The 23,251-nt window shown below is 37.6% G+C and overlaps 1 protein-coding gene across 1 annotated transcript; it reads left to right on the plus strand.

The window, feature by feature from the left end:
* The first annotated feature begins 13,366 nt into the window (after positions 1–13,366).
* rfc4 (replication factor C (activator 1) 4) lies at positions 13,367–22,983 on the plus strand. Its single transcript, XM_072390216.1, has 11 exons — positions 13,367–13,528; positions 14,056–14,176; positions 14,614–14,692; positions 16,017–16,096; positions 16,245–16,364; positions 16,999–17,142; positions 19,766–19,886; positions 20,090–20,215; positions 20,351–20,431; positions 20,592–20,705; positions 22,663–22,983. Exons 2-11 carry the CDS (start codon positions 14,064–14,066, stop codon positions 22,753–22,755), a joined length of 1,071 nt encoding a protein of 356 aa, XP_072246317.1. The 5' UTR covers positions 13,367–13,528; positions 14,056–14,063; the 3' UTR covers positions 22,756–22,983.
* The last annotated feature ends 268 nt before the right edge of the window (positions 22,984–23,251 follow it).

Consider the following 23,251-nt stretch of genomic DNA (forward strand, 5'->3'; position numbering starts at 1 on the left):
TTAGGAGTGTGTTTATGGGAATTTTTGATCATTCTTCAAGAAGCACATTTGTGAGGTCAGACACTGATGTTGGACGAGAAGGCCTGGCTCGCAGTCTCCGCTCTAATTCATCCCAAAAGTGTTCCATTGGGCTGAGGTCAGGCCTCTGTGCAGGCCAGTCAAGTTCTTCCACACCAAACTCACTCATCCATGTCTTTATGTACCTTGCTTTGTGCACTGGTGCACAGATATGTTTGAACAAGAAGGGGCCATCCCCAAACTGTTTTCACATAGTTGGGAGCATGAAATTGTGCAAAGTCTCTTGGTATGTTGAAGCATCCAGAATTCCATTCATTGGAACTAAGGGGACAATGCTTTGCATTGTGCTTGGATGCAGCTGCTCGACCATGGAAACCAATGTCATGAAGCTCTCTACACACTGTTCTTGAGCTAATCTGAAGTCCACATGAAGTTGGAGGTCTGTAGCGATTAACTCTGCAGAAAGTTGGCGACCTCTGCACACTATGTGCTTCAGCATCCGCTGACCCCGCTTTGTCATTTTACGTGTCCTACCACTTCTTGACTGAGTTGCTGTCGTTCCCAATCGCTTCCACTTTGTTATGATACCACTGACAGTTGACTGTGGAATATTTAGTAGTGAGGACATTTCCCAACTGGACTTGTTGCACGGGTGGCATCCTATCACGGTACCACGCTGGAATTCACTGAGCTCCTGAGAGTGACCCATTCTTTCACAAATGTTTGTAAAAGCAGTCTGCATGCCTAGGTGCTTGAATTTATATACCTGTGGCCATGGAAGTGATTGGAACACCTGAATTTAATTATTTGGCTGGGTGAGTGAATACTTTTGGGAATATAATGTATAATCAGCTCAATTTTTTTTTAAAAATGACAACAGTTAAAGAACATTGCCACAGATTAAATGTTTATGTTTCACTTACCAACAGACGCACACAGAAAAAGGAGGATTCAGATGGATATTGGTCAAAAAGAAAAGCCTTAGTTTCCAAGTGTCTCAATGTGTGTCCTGAGAAATATGATAGCAGTCTGTTACAGCAGAACCTTACAAACATTGAATCCAACATCATTCCCAGAATTAAACAGTATTCACAGTATATAACGCAGTATATAATGCATTGTGTTCTACGAGACAATACCATTTTAGAGCAACAGTATGATACTGTCCAATTTTGAGCATATAACTTGATTAAGGATTTTTTGGACAGTTTTACCAAAAAGGTATATAGTAGATAGTGGCAGTCCTCAGGGAACTGTTATTAGTCCAATATTATTTTCTATTATGATTAATGATGTGTCTTCTCCAGTAAGTGGTGATATTGAGCAATGGCTATTTACTGAGAGAGAATTTTCTACAATTAAATGAATACAAAACTGAGATCATTCTGTTTGGTAGCAAAGAGAAGATGGTGATATTGAGCAGTGGCTATTTACTGAGAGGGAATTTTCTACAATTAAATGAAGACAAAACTGAGATCATTCTGTTTGGTAGCAAAGAGAAGAGGGTCAGCATTGGTAAATACCTTGAGACCCTCGGGCCCTTACAATCACTGACCAAGTTCATAACCTTGGAATGTTGATAGACTCAGATCTGACTTTCAGCAGCCACATCAAAGCTATCACCAAGGCAGCTTTTTACCAACTCAGAAACATTAACAGAATTAAAGATTTTCTCTCCCAAAAAGACCAGGAGAAACTCATCCATGCATTCATCTCCAGTTGACTCAATTACAATCTACAACTCATCCAGAACGCTGCTGCTAGAGTTTTAACCAAGACTAAGAGATCTGAACACATTACACCAGTTTTAAAATCTTTACACTGGTTTCCAGTTTCCACATAATATATTTTAAAAGCCTACTGATGATTTACAAATCCCAGAATGGTTTAGGCCCAAAATACATCTGTGATATGTTCAGAGAAAATAAACCCAGCAGAGCTCTTAGATCCAAGGACTCAGGTCAGCTGGTCCAGTCCAGAGTCCAGACTGAACCTGGAGAAGCAGCATTTAGCTGTTATGCTGCAAACAAGTGGAACAAACTGCCAGTGGAGATTAAACTGTCACCAAATGTAGACATTTTTAAATCCAGGTTAAAAACATTTCTTTTCTCATGTGTCTATGCATGAAATCTGCATGATGTCTTTTAATTTATCTAGACTGTTGCTTGTTTTTATTCATTTTAATTATTTTATTTCTTTCTATTTATATTATTCTACATATTTTTAATGCTTTTTCTGCTCCCTGCTTCAATGCTTTTATTTTATGTAAAGCACTTTGAATTGTTTTGTACATGAAATGTGCTGTACAAATAAATTTGACTTTGTGTAAAAAGAGGAAAGAATAATCAGCATAATATGACAAAAATGCAGGAAGCAATTAATGCTGTGGAAAAAATGTCATATTATTGGGGGTTCAAATTTTCTGTAAGAAAAAGAGAAAATCCTAATGTTTAGTAAGAAAAGAGATATTGATAGCGAGACAACAATGTGGGCAACAATGGGCAAAGGATTGAATGAGTAAAAGTGCTTAAATTCTTGAGTATGTGGCTGAAAAAGTATGTGAGGAAAGGTTAACTTGGAAGGAGCACTTGGAAGATATTGAATGTAATGAGATGTTAAAAATAATCAGAATGGGGAGCAAGTAGGTTGGCAATTGAATATATATATATATATATATATATATATATATATATATATATATATATATATATATATATATATATATATATATGTAGCACTAATTAGATCAGTGTTGGGTTCTGGGTGTGAAGTGTATGGTTCAGCAGCAAAAATACCACCAGTGTTTCTGGCCCTGACAAAAACTGTTAAAACAGATGGAAGTGGAGCAAACTCAAGCTATGAGACTTGCGGCTATGCTGTGGTGCATATAAAACAACTCCTATATCAGCTCTTCATGTAACGGTGGGCGACATGCCGCTTTATGTTAGACGGAAACAGTTAATGATGAACTATTGGGCAAATCTACAAAGTAATTTTGAAGAACAACATCCATCAAAAAAGGTGCTTCTTTCATGTTGGGAGAAAGAAATGACAAGACAGGAATGTTTTGCATGGAGAAGTGAGAGATGAGCAAAGGAAATTAAACTAGCCCAGAAAAGATACTGTTTTACATGCCATTACCAGTAAGACCCACATGGTTGTTTCCCTGTGGAAATACTCCAATATTCACAGATGGCTCTAAGGATCCTTTTACAGAGGAAGGATATGGCATTCAGTATTCCAGATTTACATGTTTCTGTAATAAGAAGAACTTCAGATGATTTGTCTGTTTACACAGTAGAGTTGATGGCAGTCAATACGGCACTACAGTGGGTGGAGAATTCTCAACTGCTGTTTATTCATTTTTGCTAATGAAATTTATTAAGCTTTTTAAAGATGTAAAAATAGGAACTTGGTGATCAATTTTATATGGGTGCAGGCTCACAGGGGGCTAAAGGGACTAAAACTAGCTAAACAGGCATAGACTCAAGAGGTGATTATGGAAATCTATTTTAGCAGACATCATTTATTTGTGGAAGTATATATAGATATATAATCTATATGTATATATATGTGGAAGCATTTAGAATATAAGAAGTTAAAATAACACAAGTTTAAAACCAAAACCTTATGAAATTTAACTCCAGTCATAAAAAGGCTAAACAGAGACAGATTTAGTCAAACACAATGATTACAACCCAATGTATCTGCTTCTAATATCTTTTAAACTTGTTGGAATTAATTTAACGAGACCAGTTCATTGAGATTCAGGTGACTTTGCAGTTAATCTCAGGTGGAGGGGGTGGCGTACTTAAATGCTTTCTTTCCAAGTTTCTTTTCCAACATTGGGGACAGATAACAGGAGTAGTTCAATAGAACAAAGACAGTGAGTTCCAGTATCTTTTTAAGTTCGTAGATAACTTGGGAGCAGACCATGAATAAACATATAAATAAGAATATTCCAATGATCAAGTCTGCAAGAGTAAAAAGAAAACCATCCAAACCGAAACATACAATGTGCAGTGGTTGGTGAGGGCTTCAAGATTTGACATTAACCCGAATGCTCACTTGTAGATGGTATTCAGAGCATATAAGCACTGTAAAGATGCATGCATATAAATAACATTACCATTATCGAGTACAGATATAAAAGTGGCAGCAACAAGTCTATTGTTGGCATTGAAAGAAAGGCAAGGCTTGATAAACCATAGTTTGTTTTTTTTTTACCAGCTACTGGATGTGAGGTTTGAAAGAGAGAGCATCATCAAGTAGGATTCCTAGGTATTTGTTTTTGCATATGGACTTAATCTCGTGGCTCTGAATGGTGAGAACAGGAGGAAAGTGTAGGAGCTTACAGAATATCATGAGTTTTGTTTTATTGGCATTTAGAAAAAAAGTTTTAAATCACACAAACTTCTCTGGACAATATTACAAGCTTGCTGTAGCTAAAAGAGAGCCAAGACTGAAACAAAGGAACACCCTCATTTAAACTAAGGTAGCTTGTACACACCGAGATCTGCCAGACAGGTCATTTCCCAGCCCACAGCATGCTGAGACAGTCCCACACTGATTAACCTTTGTTTTATTATTACATTATTCATTGTATCAAAAGCTTTGGATAGATCAATGAAAAGGGCCGCCAAGTTCTGTTTGTTATTTAAGGTTTCAACAAAATAATTTATTAAAACCAGATCGATGCTCTATAAGATGTTTTTAGTGGAATGAAACTCTTTCAATTGGTCACTTGCAAGAATTTTGAGAACTTTTATAAGCACAGACAACTTGGAGATGGGCCTGTAGTTGTTTAAGTCTGAGTGGCCACCTCTTTTAAACAAGGGAATAACAAAGGCAGATTTCCATACAGGAATCATTTCATTTGTGAGCAATGAAATATTAAAAACATGTGTTAGAGGTAATGCAATAAAATCAGAAGCTAATTTTAAAAAGTATGGCTCCAGATTATCCAGAACAGCTATTTTCTTAAAATTTATGAGATTGAGAGCGTTATGTACCTCTGAATGATCGACTTTGTAGTTATATCATCAAACGTCCACCTACTGGTGGTAAAGTGGATCTGTTGGCAGGGAAGACCGAGGGAGGCTGGGGACATGAAATCTGAATAGACCACGTTTAGAATCTCAGTTGCTGATGTGGCTTCCAACTTGTGGCCATAAGGTTTTTGCCACCAGAAGTCTCGCTGGCTGATGCTCTAAGTGAGGGAAACCATCCGCTGAAGTAAGAGGTTTTTCAGGCCGGTTGTCTCAGTAGTCATCTGACACACCTGATAGGTAACTGCAGCTGTGGTGGTTGCAGAAACTGAAGCTTCAGCGTGGCAAGACCACTGAATTTGGCAAGACCACGGAAAAGAACTTTCGGTTTGTCTCAAGGGTGTCCTGGCAAATTATTCGGCAGCTCAGAAAAGGAAAGCAGGGCCCATCCAGGTTGTACTTTTCCTCTCTAACAACTGCAGCTGTTCATAGCTACACAGAGTTCATTTGTCATTTCAGAATTTATCATCAAAGTATTGAAAGGAACAATCAGGGATCATCAATTTACACTGGACAAATTATTGCAACGTTGTTGGAAGGGTAGTGGAATTAGGATACAAGACCATTAAGATCTATAATTTCTTAAGGCTTTAGCACATTAGTTTTTTGTTTTTTTTTTAGTTTAGTTTATAGAGTTCAAAGATAACAGGGAGAAATTAGATGCACAAGAAGAGACAGGAGGGAGGACACCAGTAAGCCAACATTTGGGTACACAGGAGAAGAGTACACAAGAAGATAGATGATCTACTAAATCAATTCAATAAAGTCAAATATTTTAAGATAATAGAGTAACTCATTTCATAAGGATATGATTGTATTTTATTTCATCCTTTTTTCTCACTAGGCATGTAGAAAAAAACAAACCTTCTCGTGATCCATCAGTTGATGTCGGTGGCGCACCATTTCGCTATTGGCCAACTGCCAATAAAACTCAAAAAGAAGATAAATATTTGAACAAGTAATTCAGGAGATAATGTATATCAAAAACCTAGTCTGTCTCAGTGATGATAATGGTACAAGAATTGATATTAGCAGAGAAACAGAATCTGCTACATATCCTACTCGAGTTTCTGAATCAGTTGCTGGCATTTTCTCTTTGGAAACTCTAAAAGGAACGGCAGTCATGAGTGACCATTATCCTATAAAACTGAGATAGACTTGAATATGGAAGAATACACTGCTGAGGTACTAAATAGATTGGTGTTCAATAGTGCTGAATGGGAGCAATTAATGAAAGAGAAATGCAGAAGATGATTATAAATCAATACATCAACAACTTAAATATGTCTGTATGCCATACAAATGATTAAAAGGAAGAGAGCTACGTGCAAAAACAAAATAGTGCCATGGTGAACATAGAATTTTTTTAAATTCCGAGAAAGTCTTGAAAAAAAGCTTTTAAATTGTTAAAAATAACTCATACATTGTGGAATCTTATTGAACATAAATGATTAGAGGATAAGGTATAGCAAACAGTTGAAGAGGCAAAGAAGACTTTTTGGTCAATTAAATTTAAAGCAGAAATTCAAAGACAATCTTCTTTACAAGAAAAGAGATAACACTTATATAATCAAGAGTTGGAGAGTGAAACATTTAGGATTATGACTGGATGAAAGAATGACGTGGATAGTGCAGATTCATTTATAAAAGTAATAAATGTTATGAGATGTTTGATAAGGATGAATGGAGGGAAGACAGAGTGACAGTGAGATCAATTTACATAGGGATGTAGCTTTTGGATCAGCAGTAAGAGCAACACTCAGGTGTTATATATTATTCAATATCAGGCTCTAAGATTCTGTTCAGATGCCTGTAGAACAACTCCAACATAGGCACTGAAAGTGGAGATGGGAGAGTTAAGGAGAAATTATTTGGCTAACCCTAAAGGACATGCTGAAGATCACCCAACTATTTAGATACTTATGTAGGAAAAGTAGGAGAGCAACGAAAGTTTTGGGTGGATAGTTGACCTGTAAGCAACAAAGATAGAAATAACTGGAAATGAACGTTTGCACCACTCATAGTCATACATCCACGGGTACTTCCTAAAGCAATAGTAGACATCACAATACTTAAGAAAAAGGACTATTACAAAGACTTTGTTGTGCACCCACAAATAATAAAGACATATATAGAAAATATCCAACACAGCTACTGTACATTCAAAGCTACAAAATCAAAACTAGCAGAATTTCATTGCATTTACAATATCAGAGTTTGAAAAAAGAATTCAGGAAAGGGGCAGTGGTAGACTATCAATATATACAGGGGAGATGGTAGCAGTTTTGTTAACATTATAGTGGATGGAAGAAATAAGACCTCCAAAAGCAACTATATACTCAGATTTGAGGTCATTATTAATTAGCTTAAAAACAATTATTCAGAGTGTAGATCTGATATTCTAACAGAGATCCAACAAAGAGTTTACAGAATTCAATATATGGGAACCATTGTGATATTTGTATGGATACCAGCACATTTAGGAATAAATGGAAATGAAATGGCAGACAAGTATGAAAAGGAAGCCACAGGAATTCATCATATTGACACCTTAAATTAAACAGAGATAAAATCAATAAAATGAAAGAAAGATGGCAGGAACAATGGAAAGAGGACAAAATGGAGGAGATACTTCTATGGGCTTCATAGGAAAGAGGGAAGTATGAGGAGAATAATGAAAACTCAAAGAGAGGACAATAATATCAAGGATAAGATAATGTCACACGGGTTTTGATAACTGTTTATTTAAAAATTGGAAAACACAACTCAAGAAAATATAAATTTGTGGACAAAAAGAAAGTGATGAACACATACAATATTGTCCCAAATTTAAGAAGGAAAGAAAAGAGCTAACAATGAATATTGGGCAAGAAAAATAAAATGTTATTTGAATTTAAAAGTTGTTACAGAGACATTCTGAAAATAGATATTATATATTCTTGTTTCAGTATGTTCGGAGAACAGGGTAAATAGAGAGGATTTGACTTGTTTTGTGTTTGTGAAATAAGGAGTGTTTAACATCATCACTAGAGTGTAGAAGGTAGGTAGAAAAGTAACTTACGGAGAGTGGAGTGGGGGATATCGGCCGACGGCCTGTACAGGTATCCTAGCGCTACTTTTGGTAAGCGGGTGTAAAATGGAGGGGGATAAAGAGAGCTGTAACAATACGGAGATGAGTGAAGAGGAGTTTGAGATTGATAAAGAGGGTGGTGAGTGGGAGCAAGTAGGGAGAGGAGGAATGGGTAAAGGGGAAAGTGGGAGAAAGAGAAAGAAAGAAGATAAAGATAGCATAGAAGACACGGAGAGTGAGGGACAGGAAGATGAGGAAAGGAATAGGAAGAAGGGAAACCTTAATGTTGTAGTGAGATTTGAAGGTGAAGGGGAAGTTAAAAAAATGGATCCATTAAAAATTACAAAAATAATCAGAACACAAGTAGGAGAAGTCAAATACGCTAAAGTGTTAGGAGATGGAAACTTGCTAATCGGGTGTAACACAGATACACAAGTGGAAAAAGCTCGGAAAACGGTGAGTGTAGGAAAAATGAAAGTTACAAAAACGGTGAGAGTTGGAGAGCAGAGAAGTTTTGGATGTAAGGGAGTGATAACAGGGGTTCCCCTTGGAATCAGTATGAAAGTCGTAATAGAAAACATGAGAGTAAGAAATACAACAGTTAAAGATGTTAAAAGAATGACAAGAGGGCCTGAGAAAAAAGAATCTGAAACAGTGGTTATAGAATTCGATGCAAAAACGATCCCAAAAGAAATTTATTTTGGATTTGTAAAATATAGTGTTAGAGAATTTGTTCCAAAACCAATGAGGTGCTTTAACTGTCAAGAGTACGGACATATTGCTAGCAGGTGCACAGGGAAAAGAAGGTGTGCAAGGTGTGGAGGGGATCATGAATATGGGAAATGTGGGACAGGTGTGAAACCAAAATGCTGGAACTGTGGAGGAGAACATAGTGTAGCATACTGGGGATGTGAGGCTATGAAGAAAGAGATAACAGTGCAGCGGATGAAAGTGAATGAGAAAATATCGTAAGCTGAAGCTGCCAGGAGAGCGGGAAAGGAGGATGATAAGCAGAAGCATAGAGAGAAACAAGTGGTGACGGATGTTGGGCAAGAAATTGAAAAGAAAATGGTGGAGGAGAAAAAAAGATTGGTGACATTTGTAGCAGGGGTCATAAATGCGACTGCAGATGTTAAATCTAAAACCGAAAGAATACAAATCATAGTCAAAGCAGCAGTGCATCATCTGGGTATGAGAGGGATACGATGGGAAGAAGTGAGAGATGAGTTGAGTGTTCAGGCCAGTCAAGATTCATCATGTATTGGATAGTATTAATAATAATGATAATCCTTCAATGGAATGCAAGAAGTCTAATTGCTAATGGTCAGGAATTTAAACAATTCATATATAGTCAGCAGGAAAAACCAGACATATTGTGCATACAGGAATCATGGTTAAAACCAAATTTAGATTTTATTATCACAGGATACATGGCAGTCAGAAGGGACAGGGAAGAAGGGGTAGGAGGTGGGTGTGTCACGTTTGTTAAAGAGGGCATTCCTTACAGGGTTATCGATATTGGAGTTGAGATGGAGAATATTATAATAGAAATATGGATAGGGAAGAGAAAGTTGGCAATAATAAATTTTTATAACCCATGCAGGAAGTTTGATATAAAGAAACTGGAAGAAATGGGGGGCAAGAGCAATGGAAATACAGTGTGGTGTGGAGATTTTAATGCTCATAATACATTGTGGGGGAGTGAGAAAAATGACAGTAATGGAGAAATAGTAGAAGAAATGTTAGATGGACAGAATCTGGTTTGTGTGAATGATGGAAGAGGGACAAGGATAGATGTAAATACTGGGAAGAAGTCAGCTATAGACCTGACAATAGTGACGTATGTATTAGCACCACTGTGTGACTGGAATGCGTATCAAAAAGGGACCATAGGAAGTGATCACTACCCTATATATAATAAAATAAATATAGAGACAGTACAGGACACGGAGAGAGTAGGGGGAAGATGGATCTTAGAAAAAGCAAATTGGATAGAGTTTACAAAGGAAAGTGAAAAAAATCTGGATCGGGTTAATGATAATGTGGAGGTGGAAATGATGGAGAGGGACATAAAGCAGGGGATCATATCAGCAGCAAACAGATATATACCTAAAAGTTCAGGGAGAAAGAAAAACAAGTTAGTACCATGGTGGGATGAAAAATGTAAACAAGCAATAAAGAGTAGAAATAAAGCGTTTAAGTTAGTTAAAAGATACCATAACTTTCAACACATGATTCAATATAAGCAAGCACAAGCAATGGTAAGGAAAACAATAAGACAAGCAAAGAGGTCGTATTGGAGGAAATTTTGTGGATCGATTGGAAGCAAAACTAAGATGGGAGAAGTATGGGGAATGTTGAGGAAAATGGGTGGGGATAGGAAGGGTTGGACTTATCCAGTCCTGAGTTCTGGAGAGGAAGTGGCTATAACTAATAAAGAAAAGGCGGAATTAATGGTTAAAACTTTTGTTGTGGTGCACAGTTCAAATAATTTAACTGAGGAGGGAAGAAATGGAAGGAAGAAAAAGAGAGACGAAAACAGGGAGGTGTTAAAAAGAAAAGAAAGTAGAGAAAACGAATTAGATGTACCATTTACAATTAGAGAAATGAAACGAGCAATAGAGAATACAAGGAGTGCGCCAGGCAAAGATGGGATATGTTACACTATGATCAAACATTTAAGTGAGGGGGGATTAACAAAGATATTAACATTATTCAATAAAGTCTGGAAAGAGGGGAAAGTACCACGAAGTTGGAAGGAGGCAATAGTAGTACCAATTAGGAAGCCGGGGAAAGATCATAGTAAGACAATAAATTACAGGCCCATAGCACTAACATCCCATATAGGTAAGATAATGGAAAGAATGATAAATGAAAGAATGATGTATTATATAGAAAGAAGGGGATTGGTAACTAGACATCAGAGTGGGTTTAGAAGAGGTCGGAGCACTATTGATCCAGTAGTATGCATTGAAGATGATATAAGAAAAGCACAAGTAAATAAAGAAACAGTGGCAGCAGTGTTTTTTGATGTGGAAAAGGCATATGACATGTTGTGGAGAGAGAATGGGAATTGAGGGAAACATGTTTAATAGGGTCGGAGGTGTCAGAGAGCTATGTGGTAGAGAATGGCACACCGCAGGGGAGTGTGATAAGTCCAACACTATTTACAATAATGATAAACGATATATTCGACAGTATACCAGCAGGAATGGGAAGATCTTTGTTTGCAGATGATGGGGCATTATGGAAGAGGGGAGGCAACATAGATCACATAGTTAAGAAACTACAGGAAGGGATAGATCAAGTGGAGAAATGGGGAGAAGAGTGGGGTTTTACATTTTCAGTGGAGAAAAGTAAAGTAATGTTCTTCTCAAAAAAGAAAATTAGTGAAAATAAAAAGTTAAACTTGTACAGAAAGAACTTAGAGAGAGTAAACAGCTTTCGATTCTTAGGAATGATAATGGATTCTAGATTAACATGGAGGGAGCATGTGAAGGGAATTGTAGAGAGAAGTAAGAGAGTATTGAATATTATGAGGTGTTTGGCTGGGTTAGAGTGGGGTGCGGATTTTACAGCATTAAAATATATATACATAGCATTAATAAGGTCTAGAATAGATTACGGTTGTGTGGGATATGGATCAGCAGCAAAATCAGTCCTCTCGCAAATAGATATAATCCAAGCCAGAGCATTAAGAACTTGTCTCGGAGCAATAAAAACAGCACCAATATGTTCACTACAGGTTGAAGCAGGAGAAATGCCACTAGGGCTCAGAAGAAAACAGCTAATAGCCAACTACTGGATAAATTTAAAAGGACACAAAGAAGAACATCCAGCAAAGACAGTTCTGGAGATGTGCTGGGAAAAGGGGAAGGAGGAAAAAACGAGTTTTGGGTGGGTCAGTGAGGGTTTAGCAGAACAACTAAAAATACAACATGTGGAATTCAGCCCAACAGTTCTGTGGACAGTAATACCAAAATGGATGCTACAAGAAACAAATGTAGACTTAAACATGTGGAACATCAAGGAAAGAAATAAAACAGCAGATCTAGTGCAGGAATTTTATAGCTATGTGGAGGAAAAATATGGAGAATATGTGTATATATATATATACAGATGGGTCCAAAGAACAGGCAACAGGAGTAACAGCAGCAGCAATGGTGGTTCCCATTTATAATAAGACCATTTCAAAAAGAACATCAGATCATTTAAGTATATGTGCAGTGGAATTATGTGCAATATTGATAGCAATTGAATGGATGGAGGGGGTGAGGGATAGGAGAATAGTTATATGTAGCGATTCATTTTCATCACTCTTAAGTATTAAAAGCGGAACAGCAAAAACACATCAGGAAATTTTATATGAAATACAGTTAAAAACATCCAGGTTAATGCAACAGGGGAGGGAAATAGTGTTCATGTGGGTACCAGCTCATGTAGGAATAAAAGGAAATGAAAAAGCAGACAAAGCTGCTAAGGAGGCAGTAAAGAAAGAGGTGGTGGAAATGAAAGTAAAATTATCAAAAACAGAAGGGAAAAGTTTAGTATGGAAAGAAATAAACAATCAGTGGAATCAATATTGGAAGAATCAGGAAAAAGGAAGACATTTATATAAATTACAAAGTGTAGCAGGAGAGGCAGGGTGTTATGGACAGAACAGAACAGAACAAGTAATTATTAGCAGGATAAGAATAGGTCATTGTAAACTGAATAATACACTTAAGATAATGGGGAAACATCCAACTGGGCAGTGTAGCTGTGGGGAGAAGGAAACAGTGGAACATCTGTTGATAGCATGTCCCAGATATGGAAGGGAGAGGGAAATAATGAAGATAGGGCTGCAGAGGGCAGGAATAACAGAATATAATTTGAAAATCATAGTAGAATCTGCTAAGTTTAAGGAAGGGATGAGAATAACAATAAGATTCTTGGTAAATACTGGAATAATTAAAAGAATATAGAAAAGAAGAAATAAGAAGGAAAAAAGAGAGAAATTTAGTCCAGTAGATGGCGGCATATGCAACACCAAGGATGCCAGCTGCCATTAAACATCAAAGAAGAAGAAGAAGAAGAAGAAGAATGTTTTGTGTTTGTTATTTTCTGTTTTTTTACAGTGCACTGCCTCACTCACACTCCACACCAGTTGGTGGCGGTACTGCACCAGCGTGGTTTGCTAACCGCCACAAAAACAAAGGAGCGCAGTCGCTGACTGCAAACCACAAAGTATCATCGACGGAAGTCCTGTTCGTCGCCAGGGCGGGAGTGCAGTGTTACTTTTTGTCTTAAGGCGCAGTGAACCTGGCAGTCTGTTAGCGTTAACGTAAAGTTACTCTGACTGCTCAATACTCAGCGAAAGGTTTTATTTTTACTGCAGCGGTCGTTAAATAGGGTAAGTTTGATTAATGCAGCTGGGAGGCAACAGCTAATCACAGGGTATTCATATTAGTTGGTACATGTAGTTAACCAGGCCTGCAGTGCTTAAGTCAGAGTGAGGTCTGAATAACTTTGAAATGAGAGCTTGGTGGCGGACGCGCGCATGAGTGTTTGTGTGTATTCCAGTGAGTGACAGAGAGAGAGAGAGCCTGTGATGCTGTGTATATTACCAGTACTGTGAGTGTATGTGTGAATGGGTTAATGTGGCTTGTTAGGTGTAAGCACTTTGTAGATATAATTAATTTACTTATGTTACTGTTGGACTTGTTGTTTCTCGCACACAGTGACTTTGTTGTACTCCTATTTTCTAATGGCGAAGACATATGGGTTGATTATTGTCACATTTTTCTTTTTTGGAGGCCCTGAAATGCATCATAGTATTTACTGTATTGTTTGTCCACATTAAATTTTATTGTGTTACTTTTTTGATAGTGCTATTTCAGTATTAACAAGATAGTTTGTCTCTCCTTTGAGCAACTTTAGGAGGAGTCATGCAGGCCTTTTTGAAAGGAGCGACTGTTCAAAGCAGACCTCTGAAGGGCAAGACGAAAGCAGGCGTGAGCACAGAGAAGAAGGCCAAGGCTGTTCCCTGGGTGGAAAAATAGTAAGTGTGAATCACAGAGATGTGCCTTTCAAAAATTATCACCCTAATTTAAAGTTAACAAAAACCCAGTTAACAATTTAAGTTTTTTTTCCCACCAGCTGATCCTTGTTTTTAACTTTTTTGGCTATTGTAATGCTGCGTAATATGATTAAGTGACTTCTTTTTTTTCCTACATATTGATAGGTGGGAAAACCATTATGATTACGATTAAAATGACACATTCCTGGAATGTCGCCAATAACCTTTGAGATACATGTTACAGTTAGGCTGTTGCAGGGGTTATACACCTAGAAAACAGACAATATAGACACTGATGACATACTTTCTGTTGATAATAGGTTATAGTAGAATCATATGGGTCAGATTAGTTAACTGATCAATATATATTAACATTTTTTTCTTTTTTCTTTTTTCTCTTCTTTTTTTCTAAACTACAGCAGACCAAAATGTGTTGATGAGGTAGCCTTCCAGGAGGAAGTTGTAGCTGTCCTGAAGAAGACTATGGAAGGAGCAGATGTAAGTGCAGTAACTTTTGCTAATTGATTTATAGCCATCCCTGTGTCGCAATTGTGAATTTTAAACATAATGCACTTAAAAATAAAAACATAAATCTTATTCATGGGCCTGTACAATAGTAATCTGATTACAAATGATGTAAATGCCAGAGTTAGTTGGACCATTCAGTGTATCATAGAAATGTCGTTCGATTTTCCTGCAGTTGTACATGATGGTGTCATGTCTGAGCACCCGGGTGTTTTTCAGTAAGGACATATGACAGAAATCTGACTAAGTGATCATTTCTGCCCGTCACTTTCAATGTTTCAAGTCTAAACTTCTGCAATCGCAATAACAGTCGTGCACTGTCCATCCCTGTGGCTGTGGGTCTTAATTTAGAATATAATATGGTTTATATATGATATGCTATATCTGAATATAAAGCAAACTCAAATATCATATTATTATACAAGTAAATAACCAGCTTTTACCCCTACATGGTTTACTTTGCAGTTATTTGGTGCAAGTAAAAAATAAAACTGCTCTGGGTTATTTCCTGTAGCTTCTCATTTTGCACATGATCCTTGGCTTCTAGTTCTACAGTGAGGAACCTTGGAGTTTATCCAGAAGGATATAGGTCGATAATTAGCAAACACTTCTGAATCAAGAGTAGGTTGTTTTTTAAGTAAAGGTTTAATTACAGCAACCTTAAAATTCTGAGGCACATATCCTGTCAACAAAGACCGATTGATCAAAGTTTTCAGTTTTCATCCATTTGGCTCAGGTGCCATGTCCGAGGTCATATGCATTGTGATGATAATAAGTAGAGAAAAGCATTGAGCGGGGAAGTAAGAACAGAAGTGATATTTATTCATCAGCACAACCTTTCTTGAATAACCTCGGAGTAAATTTGTCTGCAGGCAGTTCAAACTTAAATAAATGTCATCAACTTTTACTTTGTTATATTTCTATTGCAAATCAGAGCAGTTGCAATGTGACCAAGTCAGGATTGCAGGTATTGCGTATTATTTCACAGAATCCTGAAAATTCAGCATGAAAGAAGGTTGTCACCAAAAGACAGACCAGAAAAGTGAAAGGAGAGAGGGAAAGCCGCATCAAATTCATCACTGTATGTAGTTTAAAAAGACAAACACTCAAACTGTAAATGGGGAATTGGACTGCATGATATCTGGATATTATCAGTTCATTGAAAATTAACAATATTTGGAAAAGGCCATGGAGACAACATATGGCCATTATCAACATTTGTTTATTCTTTAATGTTCATGTTTTTTTCATTTGACCAGTAGGCCACAGTGGTACTAAAGTTCTATTGTAATTGCAGCTTCCCAACTTGCTCTTTTATGGCCCTCCTGGAACAGGAAAGACATCCACCATCTTAGCTGCTGCAAGAGAACTTTATGGGTGAGTGAACTGTTTATTGCTGTGTTCCAGCTCTGTGCAGTACCAGAAAGTTCTTTGTTATTATTTTTGTATGTTAATAATTTTGCTTTTCTGTAAATGGAATTTCGTCATGTACAAATCCTGTTTTCCTCAACTGTGTCTCCCTCAGTCCAGATCTATACAGACAGAGGGTTCTAGAACTGAATGCCTCGGATGAACGTGGTATCCAGGTTGTCAGAGAGAAAATCAAGCACTTTGCTCAGCTCACTGTGTCTGGGAGTCGTCCGGAGTGAGTCGGCACTCACTGCAGAACATGAATGCTCAGGAATCCTGACAAAGACTGAAAGACCTGACTTTACTTGAATTTAGTCAAACTTCACACACACCAATGGAAAGATCAGATGTACCTGTTCACCAGTGATGTTCATTCAGCTGTGTTAGCTTTATATTCAGATATGCATAGTATATGCCAAATTGATGAATCAAGGGAACTGGGACAAATTGTAAAATGTCCTGAAAACTACTAATTTGCTACAGCGCTCTGCTGGTGCCAGCTTGCTTTTAGACATTTGGGGTCAACTTCTTTTTTGGGGGTTTCAGCAGATTAAGAGTTTAAGATTAATCTTAAACTCAAGATTATGATACAGAATGATTATGGGCTGATCAGACACCATGATCAATAAGAATGTAAACATCTATAGTATCTTAAAATAGTTTTAATGGCAACCTCTAAAAAAGTGTACCGTTGGATTGTAATTGCAGCCTGGTGCACCACTTCTGTGTCAAAGAAATGTTGCTTAGAAATGATTTCTTCATGAGCAAACACTTCAAATGAATCAAGTGAAGTTGTTATAAATAACTTGGTCAGTGAGATTTAATCTAATTCCAAAAGATTTGGTAATTGTGTTTTGTTGTATTTACAGTGGGAAGCCATGTCCTCCTTTTAAGATTATCATCCTGGATGAAGCAGACGCTATGACATCAGCAGCTCAGGCTGCTCTTAGACGATCCATGGAGAAAGAGTCTCGCACCACCCGCTTCTGTCTCATTTGTAACTATATAAGCAGGTCAGATCCCAGAGACTTCAGACACAAAAAGTGCTTTGTGGCCCTGTGGCCCTGTTCAGATCTTGTCCTAACATATGTCCTTGATGATCCATTTGCAAGTGGACACACTAAGTATGTGTGTTCACTGCACCCTTACGTTGATCCTCAATGACTACTTGGATCTCAGTTATTTCGTGGAGGTCTCACTACATCCCGTCTTGGTCACCTCAGTAAAATTGTGTGTGGAAGTTCTCAAAAACTGTATTCAATTCAGTGGTTAAAAAAAATACATATATATATATTTATATATATATATATATATATATATATATATATAGTCAAGAGACAAGGAGTCAAAATGAATCTTCTGTAAAGTTCAAGCAGTGGGCATTTATTTAGCCAGTCATCGAAATATAGCCAAACAATACAGTGAGACACCTCCAGAGTTGTCTGTTTTGGGTAACACCCCCTGTCACTTTTTAATTGCACAAACTAATGGTTACTTGGCTCACTTACTTCTGATGCTCCATAGGACATGCACACATGGCGCATAGTTGGTATGACTGAACAGAGGCATACATGCAGCTGTCTGTAGGGCCCTTTTTTCCCCACTACAGTTACTTGCCATACAACCCCAATTCCACAAAAGTTAGGACTCTATGGGCCCTGTCAAATGGTCTATTTTGCTTATGAACCTTCCTTATTTATATTTATATGACCCAGAAGTATCTGGGTAGCACCCAAGATAAGAGCCGTTTTAAAAAATCTCCAAATTCTATTTAAAGGTGCTCCGATGCTTTCTTGATTATCTCCTCTAGTATAGCATACCATCCATTTATGAGCGAAAGGAGATCATTACGTTCCACAATTCCAAAAGTCTATTTTGTCGTGGAGTGAAAGGAAGAGCTGATGAGGCAGTAAATCAAGCAGAATCACAGCTGCAACTGTTGTAGAGAAAGAATTAGAGTAGTCTGACTCGGTCAGGCAGCGTCTTGGTGAATTTATTATGCGAACAGCAAAGATATGTCACATGAACGGTATACAAGGAATACCCCAAGACAATAGATTGCGAGATTCTCTTATACTTTCTTTCTTCTTTTTTTTTTCCAAAGCCCACAGTTTACAGTGCCAGTGTTCTCATCAGAGTTTGCAGCTCCATTGTTTTTGTTCTTTTGAAAGGACAGATAAAAGAAAGAGAGGAAAAGAGATGGCTTGAAAAGATGCACACCAATAGCCAAAAACCAGGTAACCAACTGCTGCATCTGTGGAGAGTCATGAAAGCAAACTGCAGCCATATGCGGGTCGTCAGGAGCAGCTGCAGAAACATAGATGAGAAGAAACGCACAACAAACAAACAAACAGCAACAACATCACCAGCAGCAAGTATATGAGAAGGAAAATCACTGTAGTTGAGGATTATCACTTGCCAAAAAATCACATTGTAATAGTGGGGTGAGCATGTGAGTGAATGAATGTTTGTACATATGTGTGTCTTAATTATATGCTAAAGTCTCCACATGAATTGCTTTTAAAGAGATGGAAATATGATGGACAAGCTTGCCAGAAACTAGGCTGGAGAGACGGGTGCTTTCCTGTTGAGGTTGGCTGCAGGGGTTTTGTTTGACAGTCCCTATGCAAGGCTCATTCTGCACTTGGCATTACAGGAGGGAAGAGGAGGAGAGCCATCCAAACATCTCTCGGCTGCAAAGATGCCTTGAGGTGGCTCTGGAATAAAAGGGCTGATTTGTTTGTAGCTACTACAGAAATAGTCAGGGTCTGATCAGCCCCTATTGGGTTGCCTGGGCTTGAGGGTGGATGATGTTTAAAGATCTGAAACGCACGATGACCCCAGGTTCCATCACTGATGATCTGCCCTAGTTATTCATCACCTGCATTTGACTGATATCTCTATTGAGACTACAGGATTTTCCATGTCATGTCCACAGGCTACAATAGACAACTGCAGCAAAGAAAGCTCACGGCCTTCCTCTGTCATGAAAGAACCAATACAGCTGTAAACAAGCTTCATCGGGTTCAGGCCCATTGAAAGGCAACTCCCAGGACCGACAGATGCGGAGCTTTGGAGCTGTGCTCGCAGCTGCTTTGCTCACAGTCTACAGACAAAAAATTAAAGATGAGGAGAAATTTCTTTTGTGAATAATTCATCCTGCGAGTCTTAAGGCTTCTTCGCAATTTGAGAGGAAACCAGGAAAAGGAGACCTCCTGGAGGTAGCTACTGCTTGCATGAAGTTGAATCTAAGATATGACAGCATGCTGGACCACCTCTGAATGTGGCCTGAGTGATCAGATCTGAATGTTCATATTCCTTCTGAATGCTGTCGCATTCGTGTTTTGCACTGTCCACTTGTGATTACCCGGGATTCATTTTAACAACCCGGTAATTTATTAATCTTGAATCACGTGTGTTTATTGGGACCTTGTCGCCATTAGTATGAAGTGATTGTGGAAGGTTAAGACTTTGTTTTAGGGTCAGGGTAAGAAGTGGGTTAGGATTTAGTGGAATGGTTAGAATAGGCATTCAGTTGTGATGATTAAAGGTAGGGGATTGGGCTTTGGAATTGCATTATGTCAATAGAGGATCTGCTCTGGCATATAAACCAGTGTATCTGTGTGTGTTCTTTAGGGTTATTGAGCCTCTTGCCTCCAGATGTTCCAAGTTTCGTTTCAAACCTTTGGCGAATCAGATCCAAGAAGAGCGTCTCCTGAAAATCTGTGCGAAGGAGAACCTCAGCTACACAAAAGAGGTAGAAGAGAAATGAATGTTGATATAATTGAGTGTGTGTGGTTTATGTGTATGTTTGTGTACATACATGCTATGCTGCATCAACAGCATGCGCATAACTGCAGCTGGATGAATGTTTATAAGCTTCAGCTCAAAGGCATTCTTTTTGTGGCTGATGGAGATGACATTTCAATATTAATTTTTTTTCTCTTTTAATTCGTGTAGAGTTTAGCAATACTGGTGCAAGTGTCTGAAGGAGACCTACGGAAAGCCATTACATTTCTCCAGAGTGCAGCACGTCTCAACTTTGACAAGGAAATCACTGGTCATGCTGTTATTGAAATAGCAGGGGTGAGTCACACATTATATTACAAAAGATTGTTGATGCACTTATGATGGATTTTTTTTTTTATGTCTCGTTTTGCGCACTTGAGCTCATACCCTCCTTTATTTAATTCACATCACCCTTTATCTACTGTCTTATAGGTCGTTCCTTCCAAGATGATTGACAACTTGTTCCATATCTTTTCAAAAGGAACATTTGAGAAACTAGAGATGACAGTGAGGGTAGGTGTTGAGGCATGCTTTTGCTTTTTCCTGCCTTTTCATGTTTGTGTCCAAAATTTATAGTAACATGGTCACTTAGACATGGACTGTCGTTCTAAATGATATCTATGAACTAAGTTAAAATTCTGTTACTTACATTTTTCCTTTTTTCCCCTGTCAGAATCTGATAGAGGAAGGCTATGCAGCGACACAGATCCTGAGTCAACTCCATGATTCCATCATAGAGCAAGACATTACTGACAAGCAAAAATCAGTCATCACAGAGAAAATGGCAGTACGTATTTTGTTTGAAATATTATCTTAATTGACATACTTCGTCAGTCAAAAGTATTTAGTTAGCATTTGGCTTTAGTATTAAAAAGAATAAACTCACATGCAGGTAGGTAGATCCGTATTTGTGGGGAGTGAATGACGATAACTTGGGTAGTTGAACGGGTTTTTTTTGTTGTATCTTGGTGAAATGTATCATTATCTGCAGCATTTCCAGTAAGAAGTAAGGAACAGCTCATGATAATAATCAAGCTGCAATGTTTGTATAAGGCACACTTTCCTATTTTAAAGGGTATACAGAAAGACGACTCATTAACAAAAAAAAAATCCAATAATCCCCCACTTTGAGTGTTGTAACCTTATGCTTACAGGACAATGGTTTTTGGAAGTTCCACAAACATGATTATCCATCTATACTTGATTATTCACTGGCTGTCACCACGAGATGACAATGTTGATCCATGGAAGATGTATCAAAATTATATCCCCCAAGATTAACAATGGCTGACTGGTACACTAGTCCAAAGTATATTGACATGAGTTTTAAAAACATGCATGAAATTGATGGAGAACCAAAAGCTGGTTCACTCATGAGGCTCCTTGTCACCCCCCAACCCAGCGTTTCACTAAGTCTGTGGACTTGGGGGGTAAATGTCTTTCATCTGTGGGCTGTTTGAATCTGTGTGTAAATTAATCAGAGACTGTAAATCTTTGATCTTGGCAAAAGTTTACTCCTTTTCCTCTACCAAGGGTGATTGGTCAGCAGGAAATGCTTTCTTTCTTAGGGCCAAGTGTTTGGTTCGTCACATATGTTTTCTCCTTGGTTACTACACATCGGTGCATATGGAAACTGGCAACTTGCACATTTGGAAAGGCACAATCAATGCTGATGGGTAAAAACAGTTTAAGCAAAATATGCTCTCATCCAAAAAACATCTCTTTCAGGGAAGGCCTTGTGTATGTTAGCAAGACAAAGATAAATAGTGTATTGCATCTATTACAGCAGTATGGTTTTGTACCAGAGGAGCAGAGAAGACAAAGAAGACCTAGGACTGTTAAGCAGATAGAAACCCATATCAGATAATGAGGAAATATTCCTTTCCCAAAGAGTCCAGTAAATTGTCTCTGTTGTTCCCAGATGTTTATAGACCATTGTTAAGGGAAAAAGCAGAGCTACACAGTGGTTAACATGACCTTTTTAGATCGGATTCTATCATTAAATTCATGATGCGACATTGAAGTTTCATTTAAAAAAAAATTGTAAAATTTCACTTTAAATATTTTCTATGGTCATTGGTTTAAGATTTGCAAATGATTGCATTCTGGTTTTATTTACATGTTGCATATCATCCTGATCTTTTTGGAATTATTATTGTACATAAGTACGCAGAAAAATGGACACTTAATTAATCCTTCAAAGGGAAATATTTTAGTCAGCATAATATGTACAACATGAAATTGAATAATGTAGAAAATAAAATGGATCTATATCAGAAGCTAAAGAGTTAAATTAGGACAGCTGTGCATTTAGAAAAAAAAGAAACCATTACAGACCATACAGATAGTCGTGCAAATAAGAAATATATATATAAGGGGTTGTGATGCTAGATGACAAGGATTTACGTATTTGGCAGTACATGCAAATGTGAAGTACAATGGTGTTTTCATCTGTTACAAAGAAGTGATGGTCCAGTCTGAGTAAAATATCTGATGACATGAGATGATATCATCTCATGTTTGTTACTGCAGACATTAGTTAGACGTTAGAAAACTGAAGTAAACGAGCTTAGAAAGCTGAAGGTCAAGCCTTAGATTGAAAATGTGATTGATATCTAAGTTAACCGAACGTCACTTCATTTATTGTTATTTTAGCCACAATGAACTTAATTTCATGTTGAAGATAAAATCCTATGATCACATTTTTACATATGGCCTTAATGTGCATTTTCCCTCTGTTTCAGGTTGTGGGTAAGTGCCTGTCAGATGGTGCAGATGAGTACCTACAGATATTGAGTCTATGTTCAGTCATCATGCAACAGGCCTCCCAAAGTTAAAACTCCACAAAGTAGCTTCTCCTTCCTAAGAGGGCCATCGTTTCCTTCCTGCGGGACCAACAGCCTTTACTAAAGTCTTCAATCATATCACTTCACTTGATCAGATTAGTAGTTGGGGATGTTGTCCCTTGTATACCAGATGGTGATGTTTACTGAGGATGCTTACTACAATAATTACATGTATAACTTCTAACTTGCATGCAATGCTTTCACACTTTGAAAATGAATAAATAGCTTTTTGTGCCTTTTCAGTGGTTTCCTTTCTGAAATTATTGTTCATTATTAGGACAAACAGTAAATGGTAAATTAAGCAATTTAAATCTAATCTGTCAGCCTATATGTGGGCTATTAAATGCTTGCTAGTGGAATATACTCACATTTCTTTAAGGTAGTTATGGATGGAAATGACAAGATAGACTAGTGTACCAGACTTTTTTTTTTTTTTTTTTTTATAACATACTTTTTGATAAACAACTGTTATTCTTTTTTAAAATTC

Source organism: Leuresthes tenuis, unplaced genomic scaffold, assembly GCF_036924035.1.
Source record: "Leuresthes tenuis unplaced genomic scaffold, fLeuTen1.0.hap1 SCAF_7, whole genome shotgun sequence".
Classification (NCBI taxonomy): domain Eukaryota; kingdom Metazoa; phylum Chordata; class Actinopteri; order Atheriniformes; family Atherinopsidae; genus Leuresthes; species Leuresthes tenuis.